This window comes from Staurois parvus, unplaced genomic scaffold, assembly GCF_062004578.1.
Source record: "Staurois parvus isolate SC_StPar_1 unplaced genomic scaffold, SC_StPar_1.0 ptg000395l, whole genome shotgun sequence".
Lineage (NCBI taxonomy): Eukaryota > Metazoa > Chordata > Amphibia > Anura > Ranidae > Staurois > Staurois parvus.
This window is the reverse complement of record NW_028318191.1, coordinates 952,119-969,172: the sequence shown is the minus strand read 5'-3', so window position 1 is coordinate 969,172 and position 17,054 is coordinate 952,119. Positions and strand designations below refer to the sequence as shown.

At 44.6% G+C, this 17,054-nt stretch overlaps 1 protein-coding gene across 6 annotated transcripts in view; it reads left to right on the top strand.

The window, feature by feature from the left end:
* The window catches only part of LEMD1 (LEM domain containing 1), a 201,257-nt gene that overhangs the window by 57,687 nt on the left and 126,516 nt on the right, over positions 1 to 17,054 (top strand). For 5 of the 6 annotated variants that reach the window (XM_089686358.1, XM_089686356.1, XM_089686354.1 and 2 more), the window contains exons 2-3: positions 2,147 to 2,263; positions 7,199 to 7,309. In XM_089686358.1, coding sequence (XP_089542484.1) covers positions 2,147 to 2,263; positions 7,199 to 7,309 — 228 coding nt within the window. The remainder of the gene's footprint in view (positions 1 to 2,146; positions 2,264 to 7,198; positions 7,310 to 17,054) is intronic. The other variant, XM_089686357.1, reaches the window with a different exon arrangement.

The following is a 17,054-nucleotide window of genomic DNA, read 5'->3' as shown; positions in this document are numbered from 1 at the left end:
TGACTGTGATTGCTTTTTCATCACAATTTCTTCTACTCAGCAAGTTCTGAGTTGGCATTTTTTTCTGGTAAGCCTTTCTTGTCTTCATTAAAAAAGAACGGCATTTCGTTTTTTTTTTTTTTTTTTTCCTTCAAAATTTGACTTCGCTAGGTTGATGCAGCATTGGTCCAATGCTGCATCTGTTCCCTATCGGCTCTAAGTATGAGAACTCACCAATCATATGATCACTGGAGTGCTGGACTGTGCAGGGGGAGGGAGGGTAGCGGCTGGCTCAGGCTCTCAGAATTTCACTGAGAGGCTGAGCCAGGTGCTGCTCCAGACTCTGGGGTGGATCCTGACTTTAAAGTTGGGATCTTTCCCTAGCCTAGACTGGCTGAGTGACGTCAGCTGACAGTGGGCTTCAGCGTGACACAGTGGGCTTCAACACTGAAAATGGGTCACAGGAGTGCAGAAAGAGCTGCTCTCCTATAATCCACAGAAGTACAGCCAAAAGAGCTTTGGCTGTACTTTAAGTACAAAGTTGTTTTGAGATCATGGCCTCTTTCTTCCTATGGTGTCAGGTGTTATAAGCTGCTTTGAGTTCTGTCAAGCTCTTCTTGACCAGTTTGTTACATGAGTGTAATAACATTTGTTTGCCACGTGACCAGCCCCTCAGTTGTATTCCTTTTTGGTGTCCCATGGTAAATTACTGAAGATCCTGTGTCCTGTACTGTACAACTAAAAAAATGTTCGAACTACCAGTAAAATCCATTTCTTAGAGTACAGAACAGGACACCTCTGTTCCTTGAGAGATTTTTATTTTCTCCCTATTTCTTTCTACAAAACTAAGGTTTTCTGGGAGGTAGAAGTTATTTGGGGGGATGTTCCAGTAGCTTTCATTTTTGCCAGTATCCACCAACCCAAAGGTAGTCTTATAGCTGATGCTTACTGACTGAAGATCCTGTGTTGTGTACTATACATAAAGCGGAACATCTTATTTTTTTTTTTTTTGGGGGGGGGGGGTGTACCTAGTTTTGGTGGGTACCTGCTCTCACTTCCACTCAGGTCCCCCCCCTCCCTGCTTGCAACCTTCTGGGACACATCACAGGTCTCAGGAGGCTATGGGACCACTCACAGGGCTCAACGTGGTTCACGCAAGTGCAGTGAGCAAATGTCCGAACTCTTTCATACCATGGTGCAAAGACGTCAATTTTTCTGCATGCGTTCTGAAAGGCAAAACAAAATCAATTTGTTCTCCTCCCTGTTCACACCATAATACTAGTCTCCCTTGCAGATTTTTTCTGCACAGGAATCTGCCGCGTGTATAAAACACATTGCTGTGTGCATGAAAACTGATGTAAACTGTTGTCTCCGCAAGTGAAATCTACGTGTCCGTTTCAGTTTTTCTGCACGTATGGTCTGAACAAGGCCTAACAGTCAGCTGCTACAGTATTTGTAGCTACTGATTTAAAAATTTTGGAAGCCTGACTGAAGCTGTCCTTTAGCCGAGTGCACGCAAATATGCAGCCTCTCGGTGTCTGGGCCTTGACGCCGAGCGGCCGCATATTTTGCGTGCAATTAGAAAATACATGTTTGCTGAGAGCACGCACCCTGTGAGCTCCCAGCACATATGTCCATGACTCACAGAAAGGTCCAGATCTGCCCTTTCGATCCAGACCTTTTCCGATCATGTGACTGCCGTGATGGCGAATCACGGCAGTCACATGACCCTAGAACCCTGCCCGCCTCCTGGCTTCTGAAACTCTTAAAGGGCCGGGAGGCACCGGCGCTAAGAGGTTAACAAATTTTACTGGGAAGTCAAACTCATATTTTTTTTCTGTAACTTGTTTTTAAACCTTCTAATGGACATGAGACTGTAATTGGAAAACACGACTGTAAAATAATTATTCTGAATACAAGTCTTGATACAGGCACAGTTATCTTAACCAAGTATTTGCAGGTTGACCAAGGACATGAAAGCTTTATTTTTTTGGCCAGATTGGGCAACAACCCTTTTATGTTATATTATTGGCACAGCTTTGCAAATTAAAGTGTTAAAACCTGGATTGTTCCATTCATTCTATTAATGTTTGTTTCCCTGTACTAACTAATGATTTGTTCTTCTACCTGGCTGATTTGCTTTTAATACTGATATTTCTTTCCTTAGCTCTTGCCACTTGGAGATCTCAGGAAAACCGAGAGAAGATGGACATAAGAAGTTTGAGCAATACGGAGCTCAAAGAACAGTTGTTGAAGCACGGGGTCAATCCAGGACCCATTTTACGTATGCAAATATTTCATCTGACACTACCCACATGACAGTTCTGTAAATCTTCAGGGAGTCGGGCAGCAAGCTCTGATAACCCTTCATAAGTGTAACAATTTAAAGTGTAGTTATACTTTACTAATAAAAGTGCAATATATTATATATAACAAAAAGTCTATCTAAATCCAAGAGCATAAATGTAATACGGTGGGTTTGATTCACAATCACACAACATCAGGTTAAGGATGCTTTTTTTTGATGATCGTTTTTTTTTTTCAAGTCTCATGGCTGATGTGAAGCTTTTCTTTGTGTTTTTAAAGCTTTGTAAATTGATCCTATTTGTAGTTTACCAGTTTTTGGATGATATGGTTGCTGCATTAGTTTTCTTTTATCCTTTCATTTTCACCAGGTGATACTGCCAGTAACCCTGTCCTAGCGTAACAATACTAGGACAAGGTTACAGAAAATCTTCCGGTCTTCTTAACATAAGTAGAAGGTGTTCTGTAGTTTAGCGATAAACTAGACAGGGCTGATAAGACTCCAGGGAATTCAATTCAGCAGAAGCACCGTGTTGTCAGATCAATACAAGAAGTCAGGAGCTTTTAATTGTACCTCTGTCAAACCAACAGGGATCAAATAAGATTAGTTTATTGTTAAGGCTTCCCCGATACTGGTAGATGTACCTATACATCTTCCCACATGTGCCTCCTCTAGGGGACGCAGCGGCACACTCTGTGATCGCTGTGTTCCTCACACACCGTGGATCACAGATTAGGGTACAGGGCCAATTTAATTTGGTCACTGTGACCAGTCACAGTGATCACAAAGGCTTGCAGCCTTTGAGCCGTTCTCTCTATCAGTAATTGGCTGTGAGAGGGAACTGATTTACTTACTACAGCCATCAAAACTGTAGTAAGAAGTCAGAGTGTAAAGGGAAAAAGTGTGTGTGTTTAAGTGCAATGTCACTATGTTGACATTGTACTGCTATAGTGGTGATCTGTGACAGTGGCTAGCTGCACTGACATCCAGTGCAGTGGTGATCTGTGACAGTGTCATCAGAGCAGACAGTCATTGTCTCCAATCACTGCAGCAGTACAATGTCACCAGAAATGTTTGCAAAACTGAACCTTCAAAGGCGATTGTTGGGGTATTGCGAGCAGCTCTGAGTATGTCTTCTTTGGACAGGAAATCCTTCATACACAAAACAATGTCCCTAGGCGGTTTATCATTAGGAGGTTTTGGACGCAGGGCTCTATGGATGCGGTCATAAGTAAAAGACCTAGGGTCGTGGTCCGGAAGGAGAGACCTAAATAGCTTGGTTGTGGCTTGTGAAAGGTCAGTCACAGACTTTGGGACTCTCCGAACTTGCAAATTATTCCTGCAATTGCGATTGTCAAGATCCTCAACCTGTGCCTGCAATTGTGTAAAGGCCGTTTGTAAATAATCGTTATCACTGGAATGTTCGCCATAAGCTAGGCTGAGCTCATCATGTTTGGTTTCTAAACGGTCAGTTCTAAAGCCCAACGCAGCTATTTCCTGAAAGAGAACATTTGTGCTCTTGTGGAGTTCTGGTTGGAACTTAGCAGCTAGCTTGGTGTACATAGTTTCCAAGCAAGATTCCAAGTCCCCCTTTGCACGTTGCTGTGCATATTCACTGTCCTGAGCTAATGGATTAGCTACGGTATTCTGCGTGGGACCGGATGGGGATGCTCGTTCTGTATTATCTTGAGACCTGCTACAAATCACGTGTGTTTTAAGTAAATGTCGTAAGGGATTTTTGAGCATTTTCCCTACTTTTTTTCTTGGTGGACGGCATACAGGAAGTCTCCTGGGGGTGATCGACTGAAATTTGTATAGCCAAGGATTATAACCCCAGGGGACCTATAACGCCCGGAACAGGTGTAAGGTTATAGTTCCAATCCGGCGTCTCCGCAAAATCTCTATATTGTAAAAATGATGATCAACATGTGGAGAGGCAGAGTGGATATAAGCTGTGGTAGGTATTATTAGTAAAGGCCAGAGACCCAGATGCAGGCTCCAACTCCTATTATGGGGTCTGATAGGGTAGAAGGGCTTGTGTAGCACAGAATTCCCTGTGTGCTGGCTCGAGGGCCCTCCAGAACGGGTGTAGGGAGCCCAGGTGCTTCACTGCCAGCAGAGTGTAGGCCACAGCAGGACTCCAGGCCCAGTGGGGGCCGTGTTTGTAGAGGGAGGGGCCTCTGGGCTTAAAGCTGAGCTACAGTCCCCGGATCACTGGAGGGGGGACCCGATGGTGGTCATCCGCCCACCCCCTTGCCGACTGTACTCACTTTGTGGCCTGGATGAGATGAAATCGGGGCTGGGTGGAGTAGGCCGCAGACGTCCGTTGCCGCGGAGAGGGGCAATATAGCACAGCACCCCTCTACCGGATGCATGGCATGTTGGAGGTGCCTCCAGTGCCCAGCAAGGGTCCGCTGCTGCCCGGATGGCAGCGGATTAAATTCCGAGGTACTGGAGCTCCGGATTATGCAGCCGCTCCGGTTGCTATCTTGGACACGCCCCCCCAGTATTTTATAATTGTTTTCTTGTGTTTTAAGTATAACATAACTCTGGGGGATCAGTTGGTAGAGGTAGGGAAGTTGAAAATCTGAAAATTTGTGTTGCAAGTCACATTTTCATTATGATCCATTATGAAAAAATGCTTCCTTGGTGGGAGCCAAGGGAAGCCTCCGACTGGTAGCAAGGGGGACATAGAGAGAGTGACTGCGGTTCATTCTCTCCATAGGGTTTAGGTTATGAACAGTTAAGGTTGATGGTTCATTTGCTAATCCATGATATGACTGTGGCAACCATGGAGCATATGACAAGTTTCTGTCTGCCATAAATCCATGGAAACTAAAAGTTTAGTTGTAACCTGGAAGTGGCAATTAAGACCTCTTTAAAGAGCAGTGGCTCTATAGAACATCGGTACACCCAATCCTCCAAACACCTTTTGGCGCTATAAAGTATAGTCATAGCTATTTGTGGTCTCTTATTATTCCATGCATATTAAGTGACCTTAATTTGTGCAAACCAATGTTTAGGTAATATTTTCAGGGAACATCTGCAAAAAACAATATCTTGGGTGGGATATTCCTTTTTATGATCTTCATCCACATAAAGGAGGTCAACATGTATATTCTAAAGCAAAGAATCATAGTTTTTTGGTCCAGACTATCAGTAAGTTGTATTCCAAGATATTGCTTGGCTGTGGTGGTCTGGAGAAAGACAGAGCTTTTTTTCAAGGCAAGGGCTGGAGGTACCAAAAAATGGAGAATTTCCCATATGGGAGGTCTTTTTAATAGAAGTTTTCTTTTTCAATGGTTGTAATGCCAGTCCAAATTGGTTGTAATGGCAGGGGTGATTTCTTTCTGTACTTTTATCTGTGAGAGGCCTATACAAGTTGCCTGCAGATACACAGGTCCAATAAGCTAGTGAGCTTTTTCATTCTAATAACTTTGTTCCTGTAGTAAGAGCTTTTATTACCCATGACCGTATCCCAAGGCTTGTTTCAGGGTCGTATGCTGGGATTTGTGTTCCTGTTGACATCATCATGTGCAGAGAACTACATTGTGGAGCTATGTACTGTTTGTGGATGCTAAAATCTATAAGGTCTACTGCGCTCTTGGAAAATGGGATAGAGAAGGGTCTTATGTCCAAATGTTCAAACAGGACAAGAAGATGATCTAGTCATACAAATGTTAAATCTCTTTCTAGATATGAAATAAATAATAAGAGGGTTGGTTGTTTTCTGGAATTTCCCTATTTATTATACAATTATGTACTACTTGTCTGTTCCTATAATGAATTAATAAATATGTAATCTTTGACAATATTGAAGGACGTAATACACTGCAATATTAGCTATAATAACAAACACAATGCTCAAAGAAGCAAAGTCTTAATTATTTACAAAGAAAGAAAAACCCTAAACCAATATTAGAGTATGTAGGAATAATAGTAAAGATTATACGTTGCGTAATTTCGTCCTCAAAGCTGAGTATCTTTTAGCTGGTCCCATGTAGGAAAATAGTCACAGAGAGCGAGAGACATGGCCAACACTGTATTTAAGAGCCCTCTCAAGCATTACCCACACACACACCCTTGACCCACCTGGTGTAGTTCTCCATCCAATGAGCAAGCATCCATAACTCATAAGGGGCTGTCCTCTATTCATTAGGAAGTGTAGGGTTACCCCAGTGTAGTGTAGGAAGTGTAGGTCATCTCCACCAGGGGGCACTGCTGTATTGCCAACAATGCTCAGACCCAGGTCAATCACATCTGGCTCCTTCCTTCTGGCCTTTTATTATGCATAGCACTGTGGTGTCTGGGCTGAGGCTCTCTTATCTCCATGCCCCACTGCTAGGGGTATGTGTGAATTCCCAGAAGGAGGATTTTGATATGCAGCCTTTTGTTACACCTCCTGTCGTAAGTACTTGCTTTTCTTGACACTGCAAGATAACATTCAATAGGCCAAATAGTTCTTTGACAACCAGGCAGTAAGAATCCATAAATGTCTAATATAGAAACATGTTGCCTTCCAACAAGATGTAATATAAATATAATTCTAAAAATGACACCTTACTGGGAGTTCTCTTGTGTCAAAAGCCCTTACTGATTCTACATTTTAACTTACTGATTATCTCAGCCAACAGGATAGTTTAAAATTAAGCCTTTTATATCTTTCTTTTCTATAGTAAAGGATCCCCCACTATTCATTGAAATCCATTCTGCCTGCATTCAAAGAATCACTCTTGTTATACTGAAATGAAATATTCTATGTGAAGCATAGTTTGTTCTTTTAGACCAAGTATTCTTTCTTGCAGTTAGGTTGCTCTGGCTTTGAATGCTAATATTGGGGGGTTAAACCACAAATCATATGCCTCATATTGGGTATTATGCCTTTTAATTTACTGTTGCATCTTCTGTTTTTAGCCAGTACTAGAAGTGTTTATGAAAAGAAGCTGCAACAGCTGTTGGAAAAAGTGAAAGTTCGAGAAAATGGAGATGCTCATGAGGATCAGTATTCTGACAGTGACGATGAAGGTTAGTGCAGACTGCTACAAAACAAAACTTTCCCAGTCTAGTTCAAATTGGCTCTAGTTCTGTATGTACAGTCAGGTCCATAAATATTGGGACATTGACACAATTCTAACATTTTTGGCTCTATACACCACCACAATGGATTTGAAATGAAACAAACAAAATGTGCTTTAACTGCAGACTGTCAGCTTTAATTTGAGGGTATTTACATCCAAATCAGGTGAACGGTGTAGGAATTACAACAGTTTGCATATGTGCCTCTTACTTGTTAAGGGACCAAAAGTAATGGGACAATTGGCTTCTTAGCTGTTCCATGGCCAGGTGTGTGTTATTCCCTCATTATCCCAATTACAGTGAGCAGATAAAAGGTCCAGAGTTCATTTCAAGTGTTCTATTTGCATTTGGAATCTGTTGCTGTCAACTCTCAAGATGAGATCCAAAGAGCTGTCACTGTCAGTGAAGCAAGCCATCATTAGGCTGAAAAAACAAAACAAACCCATCAGAGAGATAGCAAAAACATTAGGCATGGCCAAAACAACTGTTTGGAACATTCTTAAAAAGGAACGCACCGGTGAGCTCAGCAACACCAAAAGACCTGGAAAACCACGGAAAGCAACTGTGGTGGATGACCGAAGAGTTCTTTCCTTGGTGAAGAAAACACCCTTCACAACAGTTGGCCAGATCAAGAACACTCTCCAGGAGGTAGGTGTATGTGTGTCAAAGTCAACAATCAAGAGAAGACTTCACCAGAGTGAATACAGAGGGTTCACCACAAGATGGAAACCATTGGTGAATCTCAAAAGCAGGAAGGCCAGATTAGAGTTTGCCAAACGACCTCTAAAAAAGCCTTCACAGTTCTGGAACAACATCCTATGGACAGATGAGACCAAGATCAACTTGTACCAGAGTGATGGGAAGAGAAGAGTATGGAGAAGGAAAGGAACTGCTTATGATCCTAAGCATACCACCTCATCAGTAAAGCATGGTGGTGGTAGTGTCATGGCGTGGGCATGTATGGCTGCCAATGGAACTGGTTCTCTTGTATTTATTGATGATGGGACTGCTGACAAAAGCAGCAGGATGAATTCTGAAGTGTTTTGGGCAATATTATCTGCTCATATTCAGCCAAATGCTTCAGAACTCATTGGACGCCGCTTCACAGTGCAGATGGACAATGACCCAAAGCATACTGCAAAAGCAACCAAAGAGTTTTTTTAAGGGAAAGAAGTGGAATGTTATGCAATGGCCAAGTCAATCACCTGACCTGAATCCGATTGAGCATGCATTTCATTTGCTGAAGACAAAACTGAAGGGAAAATGCCCCAAGAACAAGCAGGAACTGAAGACAGTTGCAGTAGAGGCCTGGCAGAGCATCACCAGGGATGAAACCCAGCATCTGGTGATGTCTATGCGTTCCAGACTTCAGGCTGTAATTGACTGCAAAGGATTTGCAACCAAGTATTAAAAAGTGAAAGTTTGATTTATGCTTATTATTCTGTCCCATTACTTTTGGTCCTTTAACAAGTGTGAGGCACATATGCAAACTGTTGTAATTCCTACACCGTTCACCTGATTTGGATGTAAATACCCTCAAATTAAAGCTGACAGTCTTCAGTTAAAGCACATCTTGTTCGTTTTCATTTCAAATCCATTGTGGTGGTGTATAGAGCCAAAAACGTTAGAATTGTGTCGATGTCCCAATATTTATGGACCTGACTGTATTTGTTGGCTTCTAACTTCAGCTTGTTTAATTAGGCTTTGACAATAAAACCTGGAAGCTAATTGGTTTCTATGCGGACCTTCACCAGATTTTGCACACTCCGGTTTTAGTAAATAACCCCCATTTAGTTATTTCTTTCTTCTTTGATACACTGTGCTATTGCTCCCAACTTGAAGCTGTGTGTAGGAGGAGTGCTTTGTGTTTCCCATAGCAACCAATAAGTCTCCCTTTCATGTCTGTATTTCACCATGGGTAATCAAAGTGAATAGCTAATTGGTTGCTGTAAGAAGAAGATAGCAATAACACAGCAGAATAATGAGTCAAATAAGATGGGAGAGATGTGCCTCAGTGGATGCAAATGAAAAATGCGGGTTGAGACAGATACACATTTAAGAGCATACAGTGCAAGCAGCCATGAAAAACCTTACATACTAAAGCTGAACTCCAGGAAAAATGCTAAATACATTTGTGCAATATATATAAGGGAACTGCTTTACCTGCCAGATAGTTTCTATTCCTTTCTATCCATTCCTAAAATGTACATACAGTCATGGCAAAAAATATTAGCACCCCTGTATTTCTGTCAGACGATGCATCACTTTGCCCAGAAAATTGTTGCAATTACAAATGTTTAGGCATTCTCATGTTTGTCTTTTGTTTGTATTAGTATGACACAAAAAAGTGGAGAAACAAAAAGCCAAATCTCACACTCCACTCAAAACCCCAAAAATGTACTGGACAAAATTATTGGCACCTTCTCAAAATTGTAAGAAATAATTGCATTTGTGATGATTTTGTAATTAAACTCATCTGTATCAATTAACAGATCTTAATGTTGCTGTCCACTGTGCGCAACATTGTCAAATCTGCAAGGCACTATAGCTATATCTCCCTGGATGTGGATGAAAGAGGAAAACTTGTTAAAAGAATTGCAACAAAGTATTGTTCAAATGGTTGATAAAGAACCTTGATCAACTTCCAGACAAATTCAAGTTGACCTTCAGGCACAGGGTACAACTGTGTCAGTTTACACTATATGTTGCAATTCAGATTAAAAGGGACGCTATGGTAGGAGACCCAGGAGGACCCCACTGCTAACACAGAAACATAAAAAAGCCAGATTGTAATTTGCCAAAATTTACCTGAGGAAACCAAAATCCTTTTGGAAGAATGTGCTGTGGACATACAAAACAAAATTACAACTTTTTGGTAAAGCCCATCATTCTACTAAGAACAATTGTAGATATCCTCCTGCGCTTTTAATGGGTATTAACAGACCTACTTATAGCTGCTGCCACTTAACTTATACCATTAAGTATGTGCTCAAACAATTTTAGTAAATAGTGAAGCGCTATATCCATATGTATTAACCTAGTGCATATAAACTAAATATATACCATTAAGTATGTGCTCAAATTTTAGTAAAGCACTATATCAATATAAATTAACCTAGTGCATATTAAATAATAAATAACTAGATATAAACAACATATTAGTGCTCAGTGAAATATCCAAAATTATAAATAAATAATATACACAAAAACTCGAAAGACCTCCTGCGCTTAAATGGAATCCTGCCCTCAAAAGCTGCTGACACTAACCTTATACCCAAATAAGTGAATAGTCAATTAAAATAAACAGTGTAGCGCTAATAACACTAAAAAATATTAAGTGAATCGGTGATTACAATACACAAGCTAAATACACGTCCCCTGAATATATATACCCGGGATGATGAACAAATGAATAAATAATAGTGTCATGCATGAATTCCCTCATGGGGAATATCCAGTGCATAGGGTGACAAATACAATCCTAATTCAATAATGTGAAAAAAACATACTAGTGCACAAAATTGGTGAACAAATAATCAATTCAAAAGTCCAAAGAAATATAGTAATAATAATGCAATGCTTTGTGGTGGTCCTCCCACTTCACTCTTCATGCAAAAGTAATGTGCAGTGTACGTGATTCACATGTGCCAATCCTTTAACAGCCAAAATGCCCCCTCACCTCCTTACTTAGACCCCACAGGGCCAGCACGCTTTGAGGATCAAGCGATCCTGTCAGAATGGATTCCTCTCAGGATTTTCCCTCACGTCTCCAGCCTCCACCAGACTAGCAACCAGCTCCTCCCAGGGTCATAATGAGACACAAGCAGAGACCCTCCATAGTGCAACCGGTTTTATTAGATCAAATTTCAAATAAAAGTATTCCACTCACATTGCCCACGAATTTTCTTTCAGCTTTCTACCACATGCTATGGGTGTACTGCATGGGTATTCACAACAGGGTGATCCAATATGGCCCCCACGCCGGAAATGACGTCACCGCATTAACAGAAGCTCCTCCCCACGTACCGACGCGTTCAACATGTGACTTCATCAGACCCTATTTTAAAAGCAGATCTACATTAACAATTAGTAATTATTGATAGTATAGTATAGTGATAGTAATTATTCTAATATTAGCATCCGGTGTGCATATATAATAATACTTAGGCTGGTGCCTTTAGTACTTCGGCATCTGGTTCGGGTAATGGTTAGTTGATTTCCTTGTGATGTGAGTGACGGGCTCCGGTAAAATGGCCGCCGGGGGCCAGCCCCCTCATTAGGACCATTGCCTGACATTATGTATATAAGCACCATGATCACCGGTGGCCATTAACCCTGAAGAAGTCATGAGGGACGTGACGCAACGCGTCGGTACGTCATGTCCGGTGCGAGTTGACTCATTTCTGGTTGCAGCGGCCATCTTGGTATACCCAGTTACCATGCAGTACACCCATAGGAAGTGGTGACAGGCGTTTTTGAACTGGATATACATGTGAGTGCAATGTGAATTGTTTGTTTGGTTTTATCAAATAAAATACTGCACAATGGAAGGCTTTTTGCTTTGTATCTCATACATATTACCTTGAGTGGAGGTGGAGTGGATAAGGTGCGGCTTATAGAGGAGGAATTGTTTTATTATATCCCATGGTCCCTGTGATGAGAAGTGGAATCCAGAGGACCTGACACTGTCAATTATAGCCTTTTGGCCCTGTGTGGGTCAGGGTGTGGAGGTGAGCGGGCATTGCTGCCATTAGAGGATTGGTGTTTGCTTTTCCACTAGAGTGAAGATCACGTGGGCACCATCACGTTTTGCATGGACTTCATATTTTGATATTTCACTTATGAATCTTGTTTTATTTCTCATGGATTATAATTAATATTATTGAGTATAATCACCATCACTTTTGGAGTGTTCACATTGTTTAGAGATTGGCCGCAACACCAGATCCCCTCTTCGTTTCTTGTTAAACGCATTCTTATTGTCCTCTTGGGCCCGAGCGATGGCTTCCTGGAGTACTTTGTTAGCGGAGAAGAAGGTTAATGCATCCTGCGTTGCCGGAACTGGGCATTCAGAGACCAAATCAGGGAGAAAGACAGGGTGAAACCCATAATTAGAAAAGAATGGGGACTGCCCTGTTGCAGAATGGCTTGCGTTGTTATAAGCGAACTCCGCCAAGGGTAAGAGTGGCAACTAATCATCCTGAAGGAAAGACGTGTAGCAACGCAAGTATTGCTCCAGGGTCTGGTTAGTCCTCTCGGTCTGACCGTTGGTCTGAGGGTGGAACGCAGAGGAGAGGGACAACTTGATCTCCAGGGCCTTGCACAGAGCCCTCCAAAATTTAGACGTAAATTGGACCCCTCGATCAGAGACAATGTCCTCAGGTACTCCATGTAGTCTAACGATCTCCCGAATAAATATTCGCGCCGTCTCGGCTGCTGACGGAGTCTTCCTTAGTGGTACAAAGTGAGCCATCTTGGATAAGCGATCAACGACCACAAGAATTGCTGTGTGGTCTTGTGACTGTGGGAGCTTGACTATGAAGTCCATCGCGATCCTCTGCTAAGGCCAATCGGGAATCGGCAAAGGCCGCAACAGCCCCCAAGCTATGCTCCTCGATGGTTTGCTCTTCTGGCAGATGGTACAGGATCTCACATAGCGCTTGCAATCCTTAGCCATGTTTGGCCACCAAAAAGAGCGCCGGAGAAGCTCCAGAGTCTTGACTGGGCCAAAGTGTCCTGCCAGCGGGTGATCATGGCAATGTCCCAAAACCAGGGTTTGGACTTCCTCAGGTACCATAATTAAATCTTCCTTCCATAGGAGTCCCCCCTTGTTCTGGAGGGACACCCCAACTGGGGTTGACGTGGCCGTAGATGCTTCCATTAGCTTGGAGCGAAGGTCCGTCAGGAGCGCCAAGAAGTTCCCCGAAGACAGGATAGTGTCGGGTACCAGTTCTTCTTCGGAGTCCTCATACATACGGGATAACGCATCGGGCTTCGTATTTTTAGATCTGGGCCTGTATGTAATATGAAAGTTAAACCTGGAGAAGAACAAGGCCCATCTCGCCTGTCGTGGGCGTAAACGCTTGGCAGTCCTCAGGTACTCCAGATTCTTATGATCTGTGAAAATCAGGATGGGGTGTGAGGCACCTTCCAGCAGGTACCTCCATTCCTCTAACGCTGCTTTGATAGCCAACAGCTCTCGATCGCCGATATCATAATTCTTTTCAGCTGGGGTGAGTTTCCTCGAGAAGAAAGCTACGGGATGGAGTAATTCTTTGGTGCCCTTCCGCTGGGACAGGATGGATCCTACCGCATTCTCCGATGCATCTACCGCCAAGATGTAGGGCAGGCCCGCGTCCGGGTGGCCCAGAATGGGTGCCGAGGTAAATAGCTTTTTCAGAGCTTCGAAGGCTTCCTGCTCCTCCGGTGTCCATCTGAACCGGGTTCCAAGTTTGGTTAATTGAGTAACGGGGGAGACCAGACCCAAGAAGTTCTTGATGAACTTTCGATAAAAGTTTACGAACCCAATAAACCGTTGGACGCCTTTTTTATCCGTGGGTTCAGGCCAATCTAAAATTGCAGAGACCTTCTGGGGGTCCATCGCGACCCCTGCGGTGGAGATAATCAGACCTAGAAACGTAATGCTGGATTGCTCGAAGCAACATTTATCCGCCTTGGCATATAACCCATGCTGCCGCAACCGCCCCAACACCTTTGCCACATGCATCCTATGATCCTCCAGGGAGGGTGAAAAAATCAGTATGTCGTCCAGATAGACGATAACAAAGATATCCAAAAAATCCCTGAAGGTGTCGTTCACGAAATGTTGGAAGGTGGCTGGTGCATTGCACAGCCCAAATGGCATGACCAGGTACTCAAAATGTCCAAACCGGGTACGGAATGCCGTTTTCCACTTGTCCCCCTCTCTTATGCGTACCAGGTTATAGGCCCCCCTTAAATCAAGTTTTGTGAATATAACCGCAGCCTTTAGGCTCTGAAACAATTCTGGTACCAATGGCAACGGGTAACTATTTTTGATCGTGACCCTGTTCAGCTCCCGGTAGTCAATACATGGTCTCAGGGTTTTGTCCTTTTTTTCCACGAAGAAGATTCCCGCTCCTGCTGGAGAAGTGGAGGGACGGATGATTCCCTTCTGGAGGCTGTCCTCAATATATTCTTTTAGGGCCCCCAATTCAAGCTCAGATAGGGGGAAAATTAGCCCAAAAGGAATCTCAGAGCCCGGTAACAGGTCGATTGGACAGTCATACGGGCGGTGGGGGGGCAGAGTATCGGCTCCCCGTTTACTGAATACATCCAGGAACCCATGATAGGCTGTGGGAATAACCTGTTTCAAATCAGAGTCTCCTTCGGCGCATAGGAGAACCTGGGGCCCCGCGGGGCCCGAAGTGCGACAATGTTCCCGACAGTATGGGGAAGGGAACGAGATGGACCCGGTTTCCCAGTCAGTTTGGGGGTTATGGGCCCGTAACCATGGGAGCCCCAAAATGACTGGAAAAAGAGGTGACGCAATAGCATCTAGGCGGAGGAATTCCTGGTGTTGGTTGGCAATGGTAGTAGCGATGGGGGGAGTTTCCTGATTAACTACCCCTGATTTTATCTGGGAACCATTGGCCAAAAATATGTTGAAGCCCTTCTTTCTGTGTTGGAGGGGAATACCCTGCTGGTGAGCAAAATCTAAATCCAGGAAACAGCTGCATGCCCCCGAATCAACTATGGCTGTCACCTCCACGGTCCTTTCTGGAAGCTGAAAGGAGAGGGGCACCACTAAGTATTGAGAAGGACAGGTATTGCTAATAGACACAGAAGAAGAAGAAGAGGTGCACTTACTCATTTTCTGAGGGCAGGATCGCACCATATGACCAGCTTCACCGCAGTAAAGGCAGAGGTTCTGGGCTCGTCTGCGCTGGCGTTCCTCCGGTGGTAATTTAGGCCGCGCCAGGCCTAGCTGCATAGGTTCTGGAACATCTCCTGGTGGTAGATTCTGGATGCTTGGTCTAGTTGGTTGGCTGGGGCCTTGGAATGGACCCCAGGTATTTCCACGACCCTGGCCGGACCTCTCAAGCCTGCGTTCCCGCAGTCTTCGGTCAATTTTAATTGTCAGGGAAATAAGGTCTTCTAGAGATTCGGGAACCTCCTCCCGGGCCAGCTCATCTTTCAAGGGATTGGACAGCCCCATACGGAACTGGTGCAGCAGAGCAAACTCGTTCCAGCGAGTGTCCCCCATCCACCGCCTGAAATCAGAGGCGTATTCCTCTGCCGCCCGCCGGCCCTATATAAGGTCGCTTCGGCAGAGACTGCCCGCTGTGGGTCATCATACAAGATGGCCATCGCTTCAAAAAAACTACTGACCGATCCCAGATGAGGATCATTGTTTCCCCTTAACCGATGGGCCTAATCCTGAGGTTCACCCTGCAATAGTGAAATGACGAATACCACTTTCACATTTTCGGTCAGAAAAGTACGGGGTTGTAGCTCAAAGAACAGGAGGCTGGAATCACGGAATGACCGGAAGCGTGTGCGATCCCCGTGGAAACTCTCCGGTAAGGGTACTCGGGGTTCCGCCATACGGAGCGGGGCGGAAGCCCCTGAGGCTGGCTCCTGAACTACCATGGCCGGGGGTGCAGAAACCGGGGCCTGTGGAGCAGGGTCAGATATAGAGCAAGTCTGGAAGCGATTCTCCAGCTGCATACATCTGTCCTGCAGGGCCGTTACAACCTGCGTCAAATAAGTGCCTGCAAATTTCATCTAGCGGGGAGGACCCTCCTCTAGGCTCAGTCATGGCCTTCTGGTACTGTAAGGGACCACCCGGCGGTACCACTGGCACTCCACTGATTGGTCGTCCCCAGCGTACGGAGTCTAAGCCCCAGAGTACTTGTTCACCAGAGCCCCTGATGGTGGGGATGGACTTGGAGTACCCCGGGACCAGGTCGTGACTACTGAGGACACCCGTCAGTGGTAGGGGTATTCGCCAGGGGCTCCCACGGGAGAGAGCCAGGTATGAGGTCTGGAGACCCCGTTGAGAGGGATGGATGGCTGAGCAAGTGCAAGGTCAGGCAGGCTGGGTCGGTAACTATGGGGACGGTGCGGTACAGAGCAGCGGGCAAAGAATAGTCGGGTCACACGCCAGGTCAGCAACAGCAGGTCAGATCCAATAGGGGGCATCCAGGAGAGAGGTCAGGCAAGCAAGGGTCACAACAGGAGAAAGCAGTAAGGTCAGGGCACAATCCGGGTCAGCAACTTACTAGAAACAGGTTCACAGGATTCAAGGAGACCAGAAGGCACTAAATGACATCTCAGGGCCATTTAAATATCCACCCTGCGCTGTCATTGGTACCAGGCGCGCGCCCGCGGACTCTACTGCTCATGCGCGAACTCGATTGCCGCGGTCGGCCAGGTCCCAGCGCCTGTGTCCCTGCACAGGTCGGTGCACTGCGCCGAGCCCAGCGCCGCGGCAATCCCCGACAGTGGCCTACATCAACCACTAAAGAGGCACCAGGAGTCATGCAGCTTTGAAGAAAGCAAGGTATATCATGGACAGGAACTCATATTCCAGTGGTTTTACATTCCTTATCGAAGGAAAGGACAACTGGAAAGTGGATTGCCTTATCCACCATTGCCTTGAGCAGGGGGAATGGGCCCTTCACATTGATATCTTCAACTTACTATGCCAAAT